Below are 24,222 nucleotides of genomic sequence, written 5' to 3' on the forward strand. Positions count from 1 at the left end.
TTCATGTATTTGTTCATCAATTGTAATTTTTCTGAAGTGAAGTGTCTGCTCAGTTTCTTAGCCCATTTGTTGATTGGGTTATTTGGGTTTTTCATGTGAGGGGGGCTAGGGAAGAATAGAGTTACTTTGAATTAGGCAGAGGGGAGTAAAGGGAGGGGAGAAGGCATGGGGGTAGGAAAGATAATATAATGAATCAGACACTATTACCCTATGTGCATGTATGACTACATGACCAGTGTGGTTCTATATCATATACAACCAGAAGAATGAGAAATTATACTAATAAGGCCTTTACTTAGCATCTGGATGGCCATCTTAAGTGACAGCTGCCATTTTAAGGAAAAAGTTTCGCTTTCACACCCAAGGGTGTTTCTGAGAAAGGCTCTCCACTCCCTCATACCAACCCAACCCTTAACCACTGCATTAAGACCCACCTGTCTTTGATTCCTGAGCCTTCCCCACAAAAGTCCCAGAACTCAAGCCTGTTTTGCCTCTCTCTCCTATAGAGAGATGGCCTTTATCTGTCATCTCTGGCATATGAACTCTCGTGTGTATCTCTGCCTGGTCTCTGTCTTTCATTTCTCACTTACCAGTCTCTCATTCCTCACTTTCCCTTCAATATTCCATTTATGTATGATGTGTCAAAGTGCATTCTACTCTCATGTATAACTAATTAGAACAAATTTAAAAAAAAAAAGTAAAAAAAGAGAGGCTATTACAAAAATTTCACTTTAATTAAAACAAAAAACAAAAGAATAAAAAATACTGTATGGTGACTGATATAGTGAGCTAGTTATAATCATTTTTTAATTTTTAATTTCCACTCCAAGTTAATTACAGGTCACTGGTAATTTATATCAAAAATATTTTTGTCCAAAAGCACAGCATTGCCATAGCAGTAAGAAATTAAAATTTTAAATAAAATATGTATATATTTTCATCTTACATATGGTAAGATGAACTTGAAGAAAGTGAAAAAGAATGCCTTCCTTATAAAAGACTAAATAAATATCCATTGGAAAAATAGTAAGACTGCCTATCTCACTCCTTAAGTGAAATTAAACATATGAATAAAAACGTAAAAATGTAATGAGAAAAGTTAAAAACTAAAGGCTCTAGAGGAAAGGATAAAGGTAAAAGAATATCTTCATGTTATTGCTTTAGGCAAGGATGTTAAAAAGTATTTAAAAATCTAATCCAGAAGGGAAAAGAAATGAATTAGACTTAATTAAAAGTAAGCTCTGTGTTTCAGAAGACAGAAAAAAGATTAGAAAAATACAAGCCAGAAAATAAGAGATCATATTTGCAAAATATATTTTAAAAGACTGATATCAAGATGTAAATAGGACTAACCAACTAAAATTAAAAAAAACTCAAGACTAACTATTTGAGTTTTACCCCCTGAAGTAGGTACTCCATGAAGGAAATAAACAGTGAGTAACATATGAAAAGTTATTGAACTTTACTGATCATTACAAAAATGTTCATTAAAAATTTGGGATAGTTTATGCAGTCATTTACCAGGATGGCTAAAATGAAAGAGGCAGATGCACAATGCTGAATATGTTGTGGATCAATTGACACTCTTATCCATTGCCATAGAAACATAATTTTACAACCACTTCTAAAGGTTATTTGGCTGTACCTTCTGAGGCTAAACTAATTCATATTTTATAGTCATCAATTCTATTTCTACCTATATTCTGAACAGAAATGCATCTAACCATTCATCAACAGACATAGGGTTGATCGTCATGTTAGCACTATTCATTATAATCCCCAATTGGAAACATACATTAATTCATAGTTGAATGAATAGATAATTTCAAGCTTTCATAAATTGGAATGTCCATATAGTGGTGAAGACAGAACTATGAAGATAATTGAAAGCATATGACTCTTAGAAATATAATGTTAAATAAACGAAGCCTGACATAATATACATACTGTTATCCTTCCATTTATTCAACTTAAAAAAGAAAAACAGGCAGAGCTAATCTCTGATATTGAATCCAGATGGCAGATTACACATGGTGAAGCAGTAACCAAAAGGGAGAAGACAAGCTATTGCTCTAGTACCTTCGAACTTCCTGTATTTATACCGTTTTGGGGTGACAAATTACAACAACTTTTATTTACTTTATGTAGAAACTTAAGCTGTATACATGCAATTTTGAATATTTTATAGGAAACATACTTTGATAAAATTTTTATAAAAATATTCCCTTTGCCAAATCTTTATGATGATATCTCTGTCCTCATTCTGTGCTTCTTCTTGGGCTGGTATTTTGTCTCAGAAAAGTATTATCTCCACTTTCAACGTCTTGTAGTAATAACAGTATGTGGATAACAGTTTCACTAAACAATACTCATTCAGGCTCTGGTGGAATCCCTTTCAACAACTTCAGGTGGAGAACAGATCAATATCTCACCTTCTGTCATACTTACAATATCTAAGTAGAGTGACTCCTTGGGCCAGTTATTAATGTCTTTAACTAAGAGGTTTTACTAGAACTTTAGTAAGATGTATTTATAACACAATAAACTATATATATTTAAATTGTAGAATTTGATGACAAGGTTTAAACATATGTATACACTCACAAAATTAGAAGCACAATCAACATAATGAATATTTGATCTTTGACAAAGTTCCTCAGTGATTCTTTGTAGTGCTCCCTCTTTGTACTCTTTCCATGGACAACCACTGACCTTTCTGACCTTAGAGGTTAGTTTGCCTTTTTAAAAATTTTATGTAAATGAAATACATTTATTCTGGCCTCTTTTATATATTATAATACTCATAAAATTTATTTTTGTGTGTAAATTAATAGTTCATTTTGTTTCTGAATACCATGTCATTGTGTGGATATAACCCAATTTGATAAAGCATTCTCCTGTTAATAAATCTTTCACTTTATAATAAATATTCAGTTTGAGCTATTACACACAAAGTTTCTATGAATATCCCCATATGAATCTTAGTACAAGCAAGTTTCTATTTTATTCTTTATTGCATATGTAAATACCTAGTTGAATAAAAAAAAATTAACTGTCTTCCAAAGTTCTTCAATTGTGTATTGCCCTTGGCACTTGCTCTATATCTTTTCTAATAATTGCTAGAACTAGTTTTTCAGTTTAGCCATTTTAATTCGTGCATACTTATAACTCATTATGATTTCAATTTGCATTTTCCAAGTGAACAACTTCTCAAGGACTAATGGACAATTTGTATATATTTTTATTCAAATTTTTATTTTAGTCTTTCAAATTGGAGTGTTAGTCTTTTAGTATTGACTTATAAAATTTCTTTGTATGATAATGGCACATATCCATTTTCTGATATGTGTTACAAGTGTATTCTCCCAGTTTGGGGCTTACACTTCTCATGTTATTAGTAGCATACTTTGAAAAACAATTTTTTAAAAATGTTTTTTAAAAAGCCCATAGTCAAAATATTGGTTCATTGAAGGTCATCTGATCAGTAGAGTTCTAAGCCCTTTCACAATGGGCCTAGTGGATCTCTAAAACCAATCTGTCATTATTCTGCCAGTTCCAAAATGTGTAGCTGGACTAAACATACTTGGAAACTGGCAGAATTCCTTTCTACTTGAGAGAGGACTCCAAGTTTTGTTCTGTTTAGGCATTCACCTTATTGAATGAGTCCCAGCCACATCATGGAGGGTATAGTTTTGGTTACGCACCCAGTACAGTTTAAGACTCCAGTAAACTTTTGACTTGGTTTGTCTGACTTGAACCACAGTAATATTTTATCCCTGAAACGTAATTTTAATATTCATTATAGAAATAGATGATACTTACTTTTGTAATAATAAGATTCTAATTTATCTAGGAACAAATATTTTCTAGGTAAATTTATTTCCAATTTGATACTGCACATAAGCAAGGAAACATTTTGTGTTTAGTGTCAAATTCTGTAAAACATTTACTCTATTGAAGCTTGATGACACATATATTTCCCCTCTCAGAAGAATGCAAAGGGATAAAATTTGAGGACTATCTCCAAATTAAGTATGCACAGTCAAACCTCCTTACAAAAAATTATCACCACCCGATCTCGGATCTGCTTGGTTTTTATCCCATAAATAAGGGGGTTTAGAGCAGGGGGGATAATCACATATAAGTTAGCAAGGAGGATGTGGATATAACGTGGAATATTGTGGCCAAATCGATGGGTCAGAAAGGAGAAAAAGGCTGGGATGAAGAATGCTAAGATGACGCACACGTGGGAACCACAGGTATTGAGAGCTTTACGCCTGGCCTCCCAGGATGGGAGTTTAAAGACAGCATGGAGAATCTTCACATAGGAGACAGCAATCAAAATAACATCCAAAAGGATCATAGAGATAAGAATTAATCCAAATAATATGTTGACCTTGATGCTGACACAGGCCAGACGGGCAATGCCCATGTGCTCACAGTAGGTATGGGGTATGACATGGTGGCCACAGAATGACAGCCTTAGAAGGAGAAATACAAGTGGAAAAACCAAAACAAAATTTTTCAACATTCCTACCCCAACAATAAAACAAATTGTTCTGTTGGTGAGAATTGTGTTGTATCGGAGAGGGTGGCAAATAGCAACGTAGCGATCGAAGGCCATGGCCACAAGCATGAACGTTTCTATGCCTGTGAACAGGTGTATGAAGAACATTTGAGCTAAGCAGTCCCTGAAAGCAATTTCACTGAAACCAAACCAGAATATGCCTAGCACTTTGGGGATAGTTGCTGTGGACAGGCCCAAATCAGTCAGAGCCAAAATGGCCAATAAGTAGAACATGGGCTGATGAAGGCTGTGCTCAATCTGGATCACCAAAAGAATGGTGGCATTCCCCAGGAGAGCAATCAGATACACTGTGCTGAATGGGAAGCCAAGCCAGAGCTGCATATTTTCCAGTCCTGGGATTCCCAACAACAGAAAAGAGGAGGGGTGAATACATGAGCTATTTGCTGGTGACATGCTGGCAAGGGCCTCTGATGGGCTCACTCATTTGAAGGGTACTCTGCAGGTCTTCTCAATGCTTCACTGATATTGCTAATTCTGAATAAGAACAAAAAAAATATGTAGTTAATTCATTTTATCTTGGAATGCAAGAAAGATTCATCACTATTTATGGCAAAAGAAGGAAAATGATCCTTAATAAATCACTTATTATTTAAACATTCATTAGATACTCTGAGTTTAGTTAGATAATAAACCAAGCCTAGTGATAATATGAAACCAACTAGCTGGTAGATGTTTCTATATTGAACTCCATTTAAAAAAAAAATTACTTATAAATTGAGAGAAGATTTACACTTTGCTATCTGACTGATAAATGATTACAACCTAGAAACATATGTAACAGTATAGGTTTCCAAAGCACCCAAAACCATTTACTTAACTAGAAATATGAGACTGATATACACCTCTGTGCATTTCCGCATATTCTCAATCACCTTCATTTCTGATCCTTAACATAGCCTCTCTCTCTCTGACTCAATCAGCTTATACAGAACTTTCATCAAAATCTAACTTTTTTGCTACTTTTTGATTTGTGCTGCTTTTTTTATGTTTTCATGAATGGATGAAGACATTGTCTTCATTCTTTGAAATAAGAACCTTGCCTTATGAGGTTATCAATTTCAAAAAACCAATATGACAATTAACCTTAGATATGAAGCCAACAATTGTTACACAGATTCAGGCATAAAGCATTAACACTTCAGGTTCCTTGTTTATTTCCTATATTCCTCACAGCAACATCTGAGCTCATTCCATTTCTAACTACTCTCTATCATAGCAAGATTTATTCCTAAATGGGAATCATGGCCATTATCATTCTTGTTATCAGTATCATTGTTATTAGAAGAAAGAGAAGAATTATTAAAACTATGATGCTATATAAACAATTGTTATTTACTTTAAAAGAATGCTTTAGACATATTTAATCACTTTTTACTCACATCAGCCACAGGAGGAAAACAGGACAGGTTTTAACTTCCGTATCAATGTATTTTTTTTTTTTTTAAAGTCTGGATCACAGATGCATAATTCAATCCTTAAAATGAAAATGCTTTGTCACAGTCACCCAGCTTTCTGACCTCTTTAGCATTGCCAGGGCACTTCTCAACTGCATTTATTTCTTGGATTTTGTTTAGGCTCAAGCATTTAGTCCTTTATTCAATTTTTGTGGACTATATTTATCACCATGATCAGCACCCTAGGGTCTCTTTCCAGTGTACTCTTTCTTCCTTATTGCTTATTTTACTTATGCAATTGGTCCAAATTCATATTTCTAAAAAGGAAGGAGATAAGAATGAGTGGGTTCTTCATAATATCCATAAGAAATTGGCCTTTGAAGGATCTGAAATAGTGTTAATGATGGGAAACATGACGTCTTCCTAGGTAACAAATCAGAATGTTACAGGAAACATGAGAGCTTGAGATATATGAAACTGAATAGATGACTTTAAGAATAGGAGAGGCAAGGGCTTGTGAGATAAAAGAGGAGGATGGAACCCTAACTATGGAACCGTGCCTGTGGGAGGGAGGCCAAGACAGGTATGAGGAACAGACAAAGGGAGTCAGCACCCTGCCCCTGTCAGTCTTCCAGCTGCACCTTAGCTACTCATTCCCAGAAAAGCCTTCACCAAACTCAGTGCATTGGCTTGTAATGATCTCTCTCCACCACCTTATTCTAGTATGTAGCTCTTCACGGTGACTACCTGTTGAAGGTCTCAGTTCCCTTCTAATTGTAAACTTCATGCAAAATCGAGAGGGAGGGGAAGGAGTGATTTTGTTCACCATATTTCTCTTATCACAGCATCTAGAATACAGTTGTTCCTCCCCCCAAAAAAGAGTTGTTAATGAATATTAAATATGCAGATAATTATTAATTTTAGCACTTGATGAAGTCCTCATATAAGATGGACAGAATCACAAAAAAATTATCTGGCAGCTAAGGATGGAGAAAGGAGAAGGAACACTGTAATCCATCCTCATAAGTGAGTCCCTATGGGTATATGAGGTTAGTGACTCTAGCCAAGGCTTTTCTGACAATAGGGCCATTAGTAGAGGGAGGCTACTGGGCAGATATTTAGGAAGATGTTAGTGATCTTGAAACACGTGATCATGACAATCAATCACAGAGGGAATGTAAAATATGATGAATGGACTCATTCATGCATACCTGATTATCTTTATGTAAATTCTTGTGTGCTGTACTCTATGGCATCAATGAAATGGCAGTTTTAAAAGTTTACTAGCAGTGCCTTTTTGAAAATCTGAGATATTTACCTTTTACAATGTCAACTTGTTTTCAGCATATATCATTATCTCTCCATATTAAAGTGTTAAAACAAATGTTTGTACAAGGGACGAAAGGATAAACCAGGGACTTTTGAAATCTATAATCAGAGAATTAGACTTGGGAGGGGGAATTCAGGAGACTTATCCACAGCACAGAAATAAACTGGGAGAGGAAGGAGGGAGGAAATGCTGTAAAGCAGCCTCATCTATTGAGGAGAACTTCACTTTAGGTGGCAGATCCTTATCCCTACACAAAATGAACAACAAAAGTTCAGGAGCTGTGTTAAAGCCAGAAGCATGTTACATCAAGTATTCTGCAGTGTACCATTCTTTCATCAAATACTCTGCAGAATGTTACAGGCTTTCCTCTCTCTGAGACTAGAATTGTTCCTCTAGACAGTTTTGAGTGCCTCTTCTATTTTGAAGCAACTGTTTACTTCTCATGAATATGCTGTGTTTGGGGAAAATTTAGAGACAACATCCAAGGTATATGCTGCCCAAAAATGTTTTTGTTGTAAGAACTACATGCCAAATCTAAATCAATACAGATAAGATCCCCTCCTCCAACCCAGACAAAATAGATAGGAGGATAGCTAAATAAATACTGTTGAAAGGGTTGGGAATGTAGAGTGAAGCACTTAACTACCATGTGCAAAGCTTTGGATTTGATCCCTAGCACTATAATAACAACAACAACAGCACATTTTAATGATCTGGGACAGAGAAAGAGGATCCCAGATCAGGAAGTCAGAGAGTAAGTGAATAAGTTTTGCCAGTTGCCATCTCTATGGAAAAAGAAAGTTGAAGTCATAAAAACCCTTTCCCCCCTACAGGTTATATATTTAATGTTAAAATGGCTTCATCATATGGGAGACAAAGAAGAAAGTTTGAATATTCATGTAAACAGGAAGCTATATACACACAGATCAGAATGGAAGAAATTCAGCATATGCTTTGCAGATACTAAAACAACTATTTGGAATTTGGAGGTGTCAAGTTATTGCTTTTCTTTGCCATAGTGACAATGAATTAAAGATAGAAAATGTATTTATTTGGGAAATTTTTGAGAGCATCAATTTTTGGATATGAAACAAATAAATTCTGAAATTACTAGTACCATGATAAAGTTCAATAAAATTAGGCTAAAACGAAGCACTAGCTAAGAGGAGGGGGAGCAATAAAAGGAAAGGGAAAGAGAGACAGAAAAAGAACAAAACACAGAAGAGACAAGATGGAATATTATAGGCTCTATGCCTCCCCAGTCTATGTGATCAAACATGAATGGCAGTCAAGCCTGTACCAACTCACCAACCTCAGATACAGGCAAGAAAAAGCCTCCAGCCAACTTAATAACTGCTCCAATGTGCTTCAGCTCCAAACTTAGGTTCAAGGAGAAAAATTCATAATGGGATTGAAAATCCTTTCCCTGACCAGGAATAGATGCTCCTCTGGGGTTTCACTGGACAAGAGCAGGAATAGATGCTCCTCTAGGATTCCATGGGACAGCAACATGAAAGACAAACAATTCATAAATTCTCACCACTGGTTTATTGAGCATGAAGGGCACATGTGTATAGGAATCCCTTGAGACTTTCATGTTTTTCTTCTTAGGTCCCCAACTTGTAAAAATGTCTTCTTTTCTAACTTCTGTTTTCTAATTATTCTGTACCATTAGTCCCACATAGAGAATATATACTGTGTCTAAGCCATATAAGTGTAGAATCATGGTAGATAGGCTAAACAGTTTAAACAACTGTCATCTGATATCAGGCCTGGCACTGTTACCTTGACAGTGATGACATCCACTTAAAAATTTCAAAAAATATCAATATCAGTTACTTCGTGTCTATGATAATGGAGTGAAATAAAAACTATATACTCTTCCATAACTATGTCTGAATATACACAAACGCAATAATGCTGTAAAAAAAAGGAATACTCCTAACACATACAAGTAATTATAGTCATCAAATAAAGCTTTGGACCTACTCCTTTCCCCCAATTCCTGTATAAAAATTATTAATATATCTAATAATAGATTTAGCTTCTTTTCTTGAAACCATCTATTTCTGAAAGCCACCCCCAAAACAAGCTAAAATTCAATATCAAGCTCTTCCTCACACACTCTTACTGAGGACACCACCATTTCATCACAGTGTGTGAAGTCTCCCTTGTCCCAGCAAGTAATATTACCCCTCCTTTTTAATTTTTTTTCGTTATCAGTTCCTGGTGGTTGTTGACAGGACTGGTATTGCTCTGTATGGGAATATAAGTTGCTCCGCGTTATCACTGACACTTGGTACTCTGTCTCATTGTGTTTTTAGTTTGCATTTCCCTGAACTTTAGAGGTGGCTAAACATGGTTTCAAGTGTTTATTTGCCTTATGGATCATTAACATATCATTTGTTCTAGTGAAATGCCTATTGAAATATTTTGCTTGTTTTCATTGGATTATTTGTTTTCATATTGAGTTATGAGAATTCTCTTTTTTATTTTATTTTAGTATTAATTGACAAAGAATAATTGAAAGTATGTTCTGGAAAAATGTCTTCAGTCATTTATGTACTTCGCAACTATTTTCTCCCAGGATGTGACTTGTCTTCTCCTTTCCTAAACAGTGTCTTTTAAATAGCATTAGCTCTTATTTTTTTTAATGAAGTTCAATTTTTCTTTCTTTTCTAGAAGAGTGCCTTTAGCGTCTTGTCTAAGAAAACTTTATGTTAGCCAAAGTCACAAAGACTTTTCTCTTATGCAGTCTTCTAAAAATTTTGAACTTTAAGATGTTACATTTAAATTTTATGTTCATTATTTCTTTCTAAAATTTTTACTAGTACATGTAATTATACAGAATGGTGAAATGCATTGTGGCATATTCATACACGCATATGCAAAATTTGGTCAATTTCATACCACAGAACCTCCTTTCACTCATCCTTCTTCCCTTTCCCCCATCTCCTTCCTCTACCCCTAATGGTCTCCCTTCTACTTTCATGAGATCCCCCCATTTTTTTTTTCCTTTTTTCTCTCTGGTTTCTACAGATGAAGGAAAAGATAATGCATTTATCTTTTTGAGTTTGTTTTATTTTGCATAACATAATTCTTTCCATCTCTATACATTTTCAAACAAATGAATAATTTCATTCTTCTTTATTGATGAATAAATCTCCCTCATGTATATATAAAACATTTTCTTTTTTCTTCTGCTGACAGATACTTAGGCTGGTTCCATATGATCCAGCTAGACTACCCTTTACTATATAAAAAAAATAAAAATCAAAGACAGCATACTTAAGAGATACATACATTCCTCTGCTAATAGCAGCACTATTCACAATAGCCTAGTTATGGAACCAGCCTATGGAAATGCATGAAATGTTAAGTGTAGGGGCATAATTTTCTCTCAGTGGTACAGCACTTGCCTACCACATGTGAGGGACTGGGATCCAACATCAGCACCGAGTAAAAATAAATAAATACAATAAGGTATTATATCCATCTATAACTAATTTTTTAAAAATATTAAGTGTAGGGTTGATAAATTTTCACAAAGCATCAGTATCAAACAGATCAAGAAATGAAATTTATTTGCAATTCAGAAGCCATCTCATACTAGCCCCTAGTTACTACTGCTCCCCCACAATAGCCACAAGCCTGACTTTTAACACCACACGATGTTTGCTTACAAGGAAACAAAGAACCAACAGCAGTCAGGAAACCATTTTTCTCTGCTTGGGAGACCCAGAAATAGCAACTACCCCAGTTAATCATCTTGTAGACTAGTAACCAATCATCCTAATGAGCTCACTAACTCTACTTACCAGTAGAAAGCTAATATAAATATTATAATCATAGTATTCATGGTTCAGAGAGGTTACTTATCATGAAAACTTAGATTTGATGGATTTATGAGAGCTTAGCTTGATGGAGAATTGCTATTATAAGTAATGGGATATAAGATGGAGATAGTCCATAAACAAAACAGCTAACCTTGTGCAATCAATTTCTATACATTCATGCCTGAAAACATGCCTCATGTTAAATAAAATCCATAAGCCTTGGGTTAGTTATCTATGTGCAAAAGAATAAAGCTAGATTTTATCTTATACCATAAAATTAAATTAAAGATAGTTCAGAAACCTAAATGTAAATTTTGAAACTAAAAATTTCTAGAAGAAAACTTAGGGTGAAACTTCATAGGAATGGTATTTTTGAATATAACAATGAAAGAACAAACCACCAAAATAAAAAACACACAAGTGGGATTACAGCAAACTAAAAAGCTTTTACTTTTAACAATCTATGAAACAAAAGGTGACCTCTGAGGTAGAAGAATATATTTATAAAATATATATCTGATAAAGAATTAGTCTGCAAAATATACAAGACTCCCACATCTCTACAGCAAAAAAACCAACCTGATTTAAAAATGTGTTAAAGACTTAAATAAATATTTCTTCATGAAAAAAGTGTGAACAGATTTAGAAAAAGGTACTTAATATCACTAATCATCAGGGAAAAGTATATCAAAAGTACAGTGAGATATCACCTTAAACCTATCAAGAAATCTATTATTTAAAACAAACAAACAGGGGGGGGATCCAACATGGCGGCGAGAGGGGAGGCAGCGCTTTCAGTACCTCCTCAACAAAGGGGTCAGAGAGACGCATGGATACGCTTAGATATGACCTGCTGAGAAACTCCTAGCAAAATTCCACTAAAGAGAGACCGGCCGGGAATTGGAAGGATTTTTGGAGGTGACAGTCTGCGCTAGACGAGTGAATCTCCGCCACGCAGCGCAGAGGTCCAGACCCGCCAGCCGCTGCCCGCGCGACTCGGCGACTGTCGGCTGCCTGCACGCGGCCCCCGCGTCAGGGCGGATAGCCTCTGAGGCGCAGCGCAGCAGGAGCGGTGCAAGGACTCTAGGAAGAGGTCTCTCGCCAAGCCTTCATGAAATAGCAAACCGGGAGCTGAAACCAACCAGAGACAGACCAGTCCCACCCCTCCCTTCGGACACTCTGGCAAGGAGCCTGGGGCCTGCCATAGCAGAGTGGTGACATCACCAGAGTTCCGCCGACAGAATTCCTTCCCAGCGGAATCCACATTAGCAGGTGTGTGACTCCCACCCCCTCCAGATACAAGCAGCCAGGAAACCACCGGGGGCGTGTCTGTAGGGAAGCAGAGGGGATTCCAGATCCCCACCTCCCCTTAACACCAGCGGCGACACCCAAGATCTTAGCCGCCAGTTTCTGGGGGCGTGCCCACCAAAGGGGTCCTGAAAAATTAAACTGTTGGTTCCCAGATCACCCCACCACAGCACTGGGGCTTAATTGAATGACAGAGAGGGTGTTCATCGTTCGGGATATAGGACACGCGGTGGGGCTGCAAGTGTAATCAGATCCTTGGGGAACCGCCTCTGGTGAACAGGACCTGGCTGGCTGGCTGGGAGGAGGAACAGGGGGAGGGGCCGGATAAGTGAAAGGGCTCTGGACTAACAGGATTGAGAGACTCCCAGGAGCCACCGTACAGGGATTTCTGTCAGCACATAGAGGGCAGAAGCTCAGCTCAGAGGGCACAGCTCCGCCTATTGGAAGAGAAGAAAATGGGATTCAGCCATAGAACAGGGGATGCCAGCATGGCAGAGATCTGATGTCATCGGAGAGCGGGCGAGGAGAAAACTTCATCGGTGCCAGCGGCGACGGAAACAGTTGGTCCCCTGGTAGGGAGGGTGAGTCACAGATACCCGAGTCTCTCTCGCTTTGTCGTCGAGCCAGAGGCGAGGAGAGGGGCCGCCGCCCACGCCCGCAAGGTAGGAAGACCTGCGACCAACCTGCAGATCAGGCCCAGCGGTCTGCAGGCGTGGTAAGAGGGGCAGGGCAGAGCCACCGCCCGCGCTGGCAAGGTAAGCAGACCTGCGACAGACCTGTGGATCAGGCCCAGCGGCCTGCCAGCGTGGTACACACTTCACCCCAACTGCAGTAGGGGCAGAGCAGAGCCCTAGCCCGCGCCCAGATCAGGCCCAGCGGCTCGCCTGTGTGGTGGTCAAGTGACCCCAATTGGAGTGGGGGCGGAGCGGAACTGACACCCTTGCCCACAAGGTGGGCAGACCTGCGACCAACCTGCAGATCAGGCCTAGCGGTCCCCGGGCGTGGTAGGAGGGGCAGGGCAGAGCCTTCGCCCCCACCTGCAAGGTAGGCAGACCTGCGACAGAACAGCGGATCAGGCCCAGGGGTCCGTGGGCGTGGTAGACACCTCACACCAATTGGAGGAGGGGCAGAGCAGAGCCCCTGCCCGCACCTGCAAGGGAGAATTTTCAACTATACAAGAGCAACATAAATATATAGGGGGGGGAAAAATTTCAAAAACACAACAGTTTCACCAAGAAGAAAGAAACGCAAGCAGTATGAAAAGACAAGGAAAGAAAGGACTACAAGCAATGCAGGTCAGCTCAACTTTAGAAGAGGTAACAGCTGCAGCAGATGGAATGTCAGATAAAGAATTCAGGATATATATGCTTCAGATGATCTGGAGTATCAAGGAAGAAATTAGACAGCAAAATCAGACAATGAAAGATCACTTCGACAAGGAATTACACAAACAAATCCAGGAAGCAAAGGATCAACTATACAGGGAGATAGAGGTTATAAAAAACAAACAAACAGAAATCCTAGAAATGCAGGAAGCAATAAACCAACTTAAAAACTCAATTGAGAGTACTACCAGCAGAGTAGAACACTTAGAAGATAGAACATCAGACAATGAAGACAAAGTATTTCAACTTGAAAAGAACATAGACAGCTCAGCAAGACGGTTAAGAAACCATGAGCAGAACATCCAAGAAATATGGGATAACATTAAGAGACCAAACTTAAGAGTCATTGGGATACAGGAAGGTACAGAGCTCCAAACCAAAGGAATGAGCAGTCTATTCAATGAAATATTACGAGAAAACTTCCCAGACTTGAAGAATGAGACAGAATCCCAAATTCTAGAAGCCTACAGGACGCCGAATGTGCAAAATTATAAGAGATCCACACCTAGACACATTATAATGAAGATGCCCAACATACAGAATAAGGAGAGAATTTTAAAAGCTACAAGAGAAAGGAAGCAGATTACATTTAGGGGCAAGCCAATCAGGATAACAGCTGATCTTTCAACACAGACTCTGAAAGCTAGAAGATCCTGGAATAACATATTTCAAACACTGAAAGAAAATGGGTTCCAACCAAGAATTGTGTATCCAGCGAAATTAAGCTTCAGGATGGAAGATGAAATTAAAACCTTCCACGACAAACAAAAGTTAAAAGAATATGCAGCTAGAAAACCATCTCTTCAAAACATCCTCAGCAAAACATTACAGGAAGAGGAAATGGAAAATAACAATGAAAACCAACAGTGGGAGGTAGGACAGTAAAGGGGGGGGAATAATCAAAGAGGAAAACAAACCATGTTTAGTAACATAAATAAACAAATATGGCTGGAACAACAACCCATATCTCAATAATAACCCTAAATGTTAATGGCTTAAACTCACCAATTAAGAGACACAGGCTAGTAGAATGGATCTCAAAACAAGACCCAACAATATGCTGCCTACAGGAGACGCATTTGATAGGAAAAGACATACATAGGCTGAAGGTGAAAGGTTGGGAAAAATCATATCACTCATATGGACTTCGGAAACAAGCAGGAGTGTCCATACTCATATCAAATAAAAGAGATTTCAAGGCAAAGTTAATCAAAAGGGATAAAGAGGGACACTACATACTGCTTAAGGGAACCATACACCAACAAGACATAACAATCATAAATATATATGCCCCAAACAATGGTGCAGCTATGTTCATCAAACAAACTCTTCTCAAGTTCAAGAGTCTAATAGACCACCATACAATAATCATGGGAGACTTCAACACACCTCTCTCGCCACTGGACAGATCTTCCAAACAAAAGTTGAATAAGGAAACTATAGAACTCAATAACACAATTAATAACCTAGACTTAATTGACATATATAGAATATACCACCCAACATCAAGCAGTTACACTTTTTTCTCAGCAGCACATGGATCCTTCTCAAAAATAGATCATATATTATGTCACAGGGCAACGCTTAGACAATATAAAGGAGTAGAGATAATACCATGCATCCTATCTGACCATAATGGAATGAAACTGAAAATCAACGATAAAAGAAGGAAGGAAAAAGCATACATCACTTGGAGAATGAACAATAGGTTACTGAATGATCAATGGGTTATAGAAGACATCAAGGAGGAAATTAAAAAATTCTTAGAGATTAATGAAAACACAGACACAACATATCAGAATCTGTGGGACACATTGAAAGCAGTTCTAAGAGGAAAATTCATTGCTTGGAGTTCATTCCTTAAAAAAAGAAAAAACCAACAAATAAATGATCTCATGCTTCATCTCAAAATCCTAGAAAAAGAAGAGCAAAACAACAGCAAAAGAAGTAGAAGGCAAGAAATAATTAAAATCAGAGCTGAAATTAATGAAATCGAAACAAAAGAAACAATTGAAAAAATTGACAAAACTAAAAGTTGGTTCTTTGAAAAAATAAACAAAATCTACAGACCCTTAGCGATGCTAGCGAAGAGAAGAAGAGAGAGAACTCAAATTACTAGCATACGGGATGAAAAAGGCAATATCACAACAGACACTTCAGAAATACAGAAGATAATCAAAAATTATTTTGAATCCTTATACTCCAATAAATTAGAAGATAGTGAAGGCATCGATAAATTTCTGAAGTCATATGATCTGCCCAGATTGAGTCAGGAGGATATAGACAACGTAAACAGACCAATATCAATTGAGGAAATAGAAGAAACCATCAAAAGACTACCAACTAAGAAAAGCCCAGGACCGGATGGGTATACAGCTGAATTTTACAAAACCTTTAAAGAGGAACTAATACCAATACTTTTCAAGCTACTTCAGGAAATAGAAAAAGAGGGAGAACTTCCAAATTCATTCTACGAGGCCAACATCACCCTGATACATAAACCAGACAAAGACACTTCAAAGAAAGAAAACTTCAGACCAATATCTCTAATGAACCTAGATGCAAAAATCCTCAATAAAATTCTGGCGAATCGGATACAAAAACATATCAAAAAAATTGTGCACCATGATCAAGTAGGATTCATCCCTGGGATGCAAGGCTGGTTCAATATACGGAAATCAATAAATGTTATTCACCACATCAATAGACTTAAAAATAAGAACCATATGATCATCTCGATAGATGCGGAAAAAGCATTCGACAAAGTACAGCATCCCTTTATGTTCAAAACTCTAGAAAAACTAGGGATAACAGGAACATACCTCAATATTGTAAAAGCAATCTATGCTAAGCCTCAGGCTAGCATCATTCTGAATGGAGAAAAATTGAAGGCATTCCCTCTAAAATCTGGAACAAGACAGGGATGCCCTCTCTCACCACTTCTGTTCAACATAGTTCTCGAAACACTGGCCACAGCAATTAGACAGACGAAAGAAATTAAAGGCATAAAAATAGGAAAAGAAGAACTTAAATTATCACTATTTGCAGATGATATGATTCTATACCTAGCAGACCCAAAAGGCTCTACAAAGAAACTATTAGAGCTAATAAATGAATTCAGCAAAGTGGCAGGATATAAAATCAACACGCATAAATCAAAGGCATTCCTGTATATCAGCGACAAATCCTCTGAAATGGAAATGAGGACAACCACTCCATTCACAATATCTTCAAAAAAAATAAAATACTTGGGAATCAACCTAACAAAAGAGGTGAAAGACTTATACAATGAAAACTACAGAACCCTAAAGAGAGAAATAGAAGAAGATCTTAGAAGATGGAAAAATATACCCTGTTCATGGATAGGCAGAACTAACATCATCAAAATGGCGATATTACCAAAAGTTCTCTATAGGTTTAATGCAATGCCAATCAAAATCCCAAAGGCATTTCTTGTAGAAATAGAGAAAGCAATCATGAAATTCATATGGAAAAATAAAAGACCTAGAATAGCAAAAACAATGCTAAGCAGGAAGTGTGAATCAGGCGGTATAGCGATACCAGACTTCAAACTATACTACAGAGCAATAGTAACAAAAACAGCATGGTACTGGTACCAAAACAGGCGGGTGGACCAATGGTACAGAATAGAGGACACAGAAACCAATCCACAAAACTACAACTATCTTATATTTGATAAAGGGGCTAAAAGCATGCAATGGAGGAAGGATAGCATCTTCAACAAATGGTGCTGGGAAAACTGGAAATCCATATGCAACAAAATGAAACTGAATCCTTTTCTCTCGCCATGCACAAAAGTTAATTCAAAATGGATCAAGGAGCTTGATATCAAATCAGAGACACGCCGTCTGATAGAAGAAAAAGTTGGCTACGATCTACATACTGTGGGGTCGGGCTCCAAATTCCTCAATAGGACACCCATAGCACAAAAGTTAATAACTAGAATCAACAAATGGGACTTACTCAAACTAAAAAGTTTTTTCTCAGCTAAAGAAACAATAAGAGAGGTAAATAGAGAGCCTACATCCTGGGAACAAATCTTTACTCCTCACACTTCAGACAGAGCCCTAATATCCAGAGTATACAAAGAACTCAAAAAATTAGACAATAAGATAACTAACAACCCAATCAACAAATGGGCCAAGGACCTGAACAGACACTTCTCAGAGGAGGACATACAATCAATCAACAAGTACATGAAAAAATGCTCACCATCTCTAGCAGTCAGAGAAATGCAAATCAAAACCACCCTAAGATACCATCTCACTCCAGTAAGATTGGCAGCCATTATGAAGTCAAACAACAACAAGTGCTGGCGAGGATGTGGGGAAAAGGGTACACTTGTACATTGCTGGTGGGACTGCAAATTGGTGCAGCCAATTTGGAAAGCAGTATGGAGATTTCTTGGAAAGCTGGGAATGGAGCCACCATTTGACCCAGCTATTCCCCTTCTTGGTCTATTCCCTAAAGACCTAAAAAGAGCATGCTACAGGGACACTGCTACATCGATGTTCATAGCAGCTCAATTCACAATAGCAAGACTTTGGAACCAACCCAGATGCCCTTCAATAGACGAATGGATTAAAAAAATGTGGCATTTATACACAATGGAGTATTACTCTGCATTAAAAAATGACAAAATCATAGAATTTGCAGGGAAATGGATGGCACTAGAGCAGATTATGCTAAGTGAAGCTAGCCAATCCCTAAAAAGCAAATGCCAAATGTCTCCTTTGATATAAGGAGAGTAACTAAGAACAGAGTAGGGACGAAGAGCATGAGAAGAAGATTAACATTAAACAGAGATGAGAGGTGGGAGGGAAAGGGAGAGAGAAGGGAAATTGCATGGAAATGGAAGGAGACCCTCAGGGTTATACAAAAGAACATACAAGAGGAAATGAGGGGAATAGGGAAAAATAATACAAGGGGGAGAAATGAAGGTCAATAGAGGGGGTAGAGAGAGAAGAGGGGTGGGGAGGGGAGGGGAGGGGGGATAGTAGAGGATAGGAAAGGTAGCAGAACATGACAGTCACAAGTATGGCAATATGTAAATCAATGGATGTGTAATTGATGTGATTCTGCAATCTGTATATGGGGTAAAAATGGGAGTTCATAACCCACTTGAAGCAAAGTGTGAAAGATGGTATATCAAGAACTATGTAATGTTTTGAACAACCAACAATAAAAAAAAAAATAAATAAAAAAAAAAAATAAAACAAACAAACAAAAAAAGATGTGCAGGTGAGAATGTGGGAATGCAATATGGTACAGCCTCTAGAAAATAGCATGGAAGATGGACTTCTAAGAATTAAAAATAGAACTAGCATATGGTCTAGTCATTCCACTTCTGAGTGTTTATCCTAAAGACTTAAAATTAGATCTCAAGGAAATATTCATACTCCCATGTTCATCGCAACACCATTCACAACAGCCAAGATATGTAAACAACTTAAATGTCCACCAAAAGAAATACAAATAAGGAAAATTTGGGTTACACACAAAATAAAATACTATTCAGTCTTCAAAGGGAGGGAAATTAGCTGGGTGTTGTGGCAAGGCCTATAATCCCAACTACTTAGGAGGCTGAGGCAGGATCACAAGTTCAAAACTGGCTGGGCAACTTAGTGAGAGTCCATCTCAAAATAAAATAAAAAGGACTAGGAATGTAGCTAAGTGATAAAGTCCTCCTGAGTTCAATCCTCAGTAACAAAAAAAGAGGGAAATTATGCAATGTATGACATGAAGAATGAACCTTGAGGGTATTGTGCCAAATGAAATAAGCCAGTCACATATACTATGCAATTGGATTTATGGGCAGTATCTAGAATAGTCAATTTAGTACAATCAAAGGGGGGAAATAAGGCTTACCTGGGTCTGGGGTTAGAGAGACATGGGGAATTACTCTTCCAGGTGAAGTTTCACTTTTGGAAGAAATGTAAGCTCTAGAAGTCAGTTGTATAACACTGTGCCTATAATTGACAACGTCTTGTACACTAAAATCTTGGTACAATAATATCTCATATGAAAGATTTTCATCACAATAGTATAAATTTTAAAAAATAAAAATATATGGAACATATATACCAAATTTTTTATTACAATACATCTGGGGAAGGAGGTAGAATTGGACAGAGGTCACAGGAAAAGAGGAATTTTCATTTATTCTCAACTTCTGTGTTGTTTGAAGGTTTTTACAATAATAATATTTTATTATTAAAAGAAAACATTATGATTTTCCTTATTTGTCAAACCACTGAAAACTTTTGTACTAGCTTGTATGAACCTGATTTGACAATTAAGCCCTTTTGTTATCACTCCTCTTCTTGAACTTTAAATAAATGTGGTAGTATATACTATGTAACAACATTTATATAATATACATAAGAAAACTTATTCTATCTGATCCATTCCATTCAATGTGTTTATTGTTGTTACAGTTTGCTCTTTCCCTTTGGTACTTAGTATTTATATATTCTATTCAATATATATTTGGGCAGTATTATTGATTCATATCATGTTTCTGTGATAATTGATGCACATATTACCAGGAAAAAATGTGAAAAACTCCCAATGGATATATTCCTAGGAAAGAAATTTGGAGGTCCTAGGGTGTGTATATGATTAGCTTTTGAAAATACTGCTAATTTTAAAAAATGATTCTACCAATTTACTTTCTCATATCAACATATAAGCATTCCGGTTACTTCACATTCTTTCTTACCATTCAATATTTTTCATTTTAGCCATCCTGGCCAGTGGATAGTGAAGCTGCTCAGTGGTTTTAAATGTACTTCCCTTATGACTAAGGAAGTAGAGCTTCTCTATATAGTCACTAGAAAGTTGGATGTCCTCCTTGGAGAAATCCCCATGCATATTCTTCACTCATTTTTCTATGTGGTTGTGGTCCCTTTATTTGCTGATTTTTAGGAGTACTCTTCATATTCCATATGCAAGCCTTTGACTTGCCTGTTTTCTTTGAAAATGTTTGTTTGCTGAGAGTTTTTAGTTTTAGTATTCATTGGCTAATTTATATGTTTCCAATATTGTTAGCATGTATGTAGCATGTATATGCTCATGTACTTGTGTTCTGTTTTAGAATCTATCCTTATTCCAAGGTCACGGAGATACTTTTTTTCCCAGAAGCTGTATTGTTTTTGCTTTCAACTGTATACCCACAATTCTATAATTGGAAACATATTTTGTATAGCATAAGGTAACCATCTAGATTCATTTTTTTCATATGGGTCTCCATTTGACTCAGTATCTTTCATTGAAAATAACATCTTTTCTCATTGTGCTGCAATATTATCAAAGCCTTAATTCAGGGAAAATCATATGTTTGTATCTGTTTCTGGACTCTATTTAGTTTGATTTGACTGGTGTTCTATATTTACACCAAAAATATAGTGTCCCAGTTACTACACCTTTATAATATCCCCCTCCTATAATTCAAGAATAGATCTTGTCTACAAATCAAGATAGGCTATATTGTGCTGAGATCACATTATCCTCTTCCCAAATTTCAGTGTGTTAAATAATACTCCATGATCTAATTTATATGTGGAACTTAAAAAAGTTGAACTGATACAAACAAAATGTAGAACAGTGTTACCAGTAGCTGAGAGGAGGGGCAATGGGAAGACATTGGTCAAAGGGCTAAAACTTCAAGTCATAAGGTGAACAAGTTCTGAATCAGTGCAGAAAGGGGGCATTGATAGCTATGTTAATTTTGTTATGGTAATTAGTACACAATGCATATATATCTCAAATCATGACATTGCCCAAATTGAATATATATGATTTTATTTTTCAATTAAATATCTTAAAACAATAAATAAATAAATAAATAAATAAATAAATAAATAAATAAATAATTGATTAAATAAGAGGCAAGACAACTAATTTCAATGTGATATTTTTAGGTATCTGTCTTATCATTTCCTTAACAAGATGTCTATGTGGTTTGCTGTTGAATTTTGTCTTCAGTGGGTGCCTGGCAGACAAGCCATAAAAAAAGGGCGCACATTCAAAGTTTCTTCCTAAATTCTTCTTTCTCCCAAACCTTTCTGAGTCCTTTATGAATTAATTTACTGATAATCACATGCCCTCCAAATCCTCAGAAATATTTGCTTATCTCCACTATTGTAGAACTAGCTTATTATTTCTTCTTTCCCAAAGTGCTTAGACAAAAGTATGTGACTATATATATTTCTATTGATCAAAAACTGACAATGTAGAACATGTTAAAAGTTTGTGTGTGTATAGATATATGCATATATAGTGATACTGTCATATATACATATATGTATAGTATATGTGAATATTATTTAAGTAAGTAAACTATTTATAAATGAATATTTCATGAAATGCTGAGACTCCATTTTTCCCTTTAATTTCTAATCTCTTTTCTAATTTTATTACTATATCTGCTTCTTTCTATGCTTGGGTAAATTAAACATAATATTGTTAATGGGTATATGTGTGTATAGTAGCAATATAAATCTCTTTGAGATGTATGTATATGTGTGTGTGTATGTGTGTGTGTGTATATATATATATATATATATATATATATATATATATATATATATATATATATTACATTGTAGACTTACAGTAGATTAGTAGATTGATATGCCGTGTTAGGGTAAGCTATTATTATTTTAAGAATTCTGGAAGCCACTTAAGCTTTTCATGATATCTCTGAAATTAGTACTTTCATTCTGTATTGTCTTAAATTCTGAGACTCCCTGGAATGAATAAAACAAATTATTACAACTTGGAGAAACTTACTTGAGTTAAATTACTACTTCCTACTAAACACAAAATTTGAATAAATTACTTGGCTTCTAAAACACTAATATATTCATTGAAAAGTGTAGAAAATAGTATATGATTTATAGGCATATCTTGAGGATGCAACAATATTAATGAAAGTACTTGTAAAAGTAGATTTTATATAAATTCCAATATCCTCACTATTACTCTCAAAGGAAAAAGCTTCAATTCACAGTGAAATAACATGGTCAATTACAACATTCTCCTCCCTCTTCTTCCTTTCTACTGGATTATATATAAAGTAACTCTACTTTGAATAATAGAAGAAACAAATTCTAAAACAAACCCTCCAACCTCCAATTGGCTAGTGATCTGTCTTGAGAAAAATCCTCATCACAAGTTCCCGAATCTGCTTGGTCCTGACCCCATAGATTACAGGATTGAGGGCTGGTGGAACAACCACGTAGAGGTTGGCCAAGAAAATGTGAATATACTGGGGGATATTATGGCCAAAACGATGTGTCAAGAAAGAGAAAAATGCTGGTGTAAAAAAGGATAAGATAACACCAATGTGGGAGCCACAGGTATTGAGAGCTTTGAACCAAGCCTCCCAGGAAAGCAGGCAGAAGACAGCACAGAGAATCCTGGCATAGGAGAGAATAATAAAAAACACATCCAATAATAAGAGACAGATGTTGCTAAGACCAAACATGATGTTGACTTTGATGCTGGCACAAGCCAGATGGGCAATACCCATGTGCTCACAGTAGGTATGAGGGATGATATGGTGCCCACAGAAGTGCAGCCTCAGGAGGAGAAATAACAGTGGAACCACCATGTACAGGCTTCGCAAGATAGCAATGCCTGCGATGATGCTGATGATTTTGGTGGTGAGGATCATGGTGCATCGAAGAGGTTTGCAAATGGCAATGTAGCGGTCAAAGACCATGGCCACCAACAGGATGCTCTCCATGACAGTTAAAAAGTGGATGAAGAACATCTGAGAAAGGCAGCCTCCAAAAGATATTTCCCCAAGATTGAACCAGAAGATGCCCAGCATTTTAGGGACAGTGGCTGTAGACAAGCCCAAGTCAACAGAATCCAACATGGCCAAGAAGTAGTACATGGGCTCATGAAGACTGTGCTCAGTCTGGATCACAAATAAGACAGCAGTATTTCCCAGGAGTGCAACAAGATACACAGAGAAAAAGGGTAGTTCAATCCAGATGTGCACATCTTCTAGTCCTGGGATGCCCACCAGTAGGAATGAAGAAGGATGGAATTGGGTGTCATTAGGCATAGATATTTTTTTTTCTGTCTTAAATAGCATTTTGTGTATGCCAGAGATAATTGCTGATTTTCCATTAGTGATTCTTGCTCCACTTCTTGCTTTGTCTAGATACCTAGTAAAATGTAAAATGACATTTTAATCTTACTTTATTCATATTTATAAATAAAATGATTCTTAGTCTCTGCTTATGTCTCATGAGAATTATATGGGACAAGTAATAGAATCTTCCTTACTCTACTGCTGCTTTATCTGATGACAAGACCGATTAAAGAGGAGAGGGCAGAGGGATGC

The 24,222-nt window shown here is 36.7% G+C and overlaps 2 protein-coding genes across 2 annotated transcripts; both read right to left on the minus strand.

The window, feature by feature from the left end:
* Positions 1 to 1,438: 1,438 nt before the first annotated feature.
* Positions 1,439 to 8,778, minus strand: LOC124109529 (olfactory receptor 52E8-like). Its single transcript, XM_046468192.1, has 3 exons — positions 8,625 to 8,778; positions 5,968 to 6,299; positions 1,439 to 5,062 (listed from the first exon to the last, which is right to left on the minus strand). Exon 3 carries the CDS (start codon positions 4,979 to 4,981, stop codon positions 4,043 to 4,045), a length of 939 nt encoding a protein of 312 aa, XP_046324148.1. The 5' UTR covers positions 4,982 to 5,062; positions 5,968 to 6,299; positions 8,625 to 8,778; the 3' UTR covers positions 1,439 to 4,042.
* Positions 8,779 to 23,004: 14,226 nt separating this feature from the next.
* Positions 23,005 to 23,946, minus strand: LOC124109530 (olfactory receptor 52E8-like). The gene has a single exon (XM_046468194.1). It carries the CDS (start codon positions 23,938 to 23,940, stop codon positions 23,005 to 23,007), a length of 936 nt encoding a protein of 311 aa, XP_046324150.1. The 5' UTR covers positions 23,941 to 23,946.
* Positions 23,947 to 24,222: the final 276 nt, after the last annotated feature.

This window comes from Marmota monax, unplaced genomic scaffold, assembly GCF_021218885.2.
Source record: "Marmota monax isolate L192 unplaced genomic scaffold, Marmota_monax_Labrador192_F-V1.1 WCK01_AAM20220418_F8-fsc01027, whole genome shotgun sequence".
Classification (NCBI taxonomy): domain Eukaryota; kingdom Metazoa; phylum Chordata; class Mammalia; order Rodentia; family Sciuridae; genus Marmota; species Marmota monax.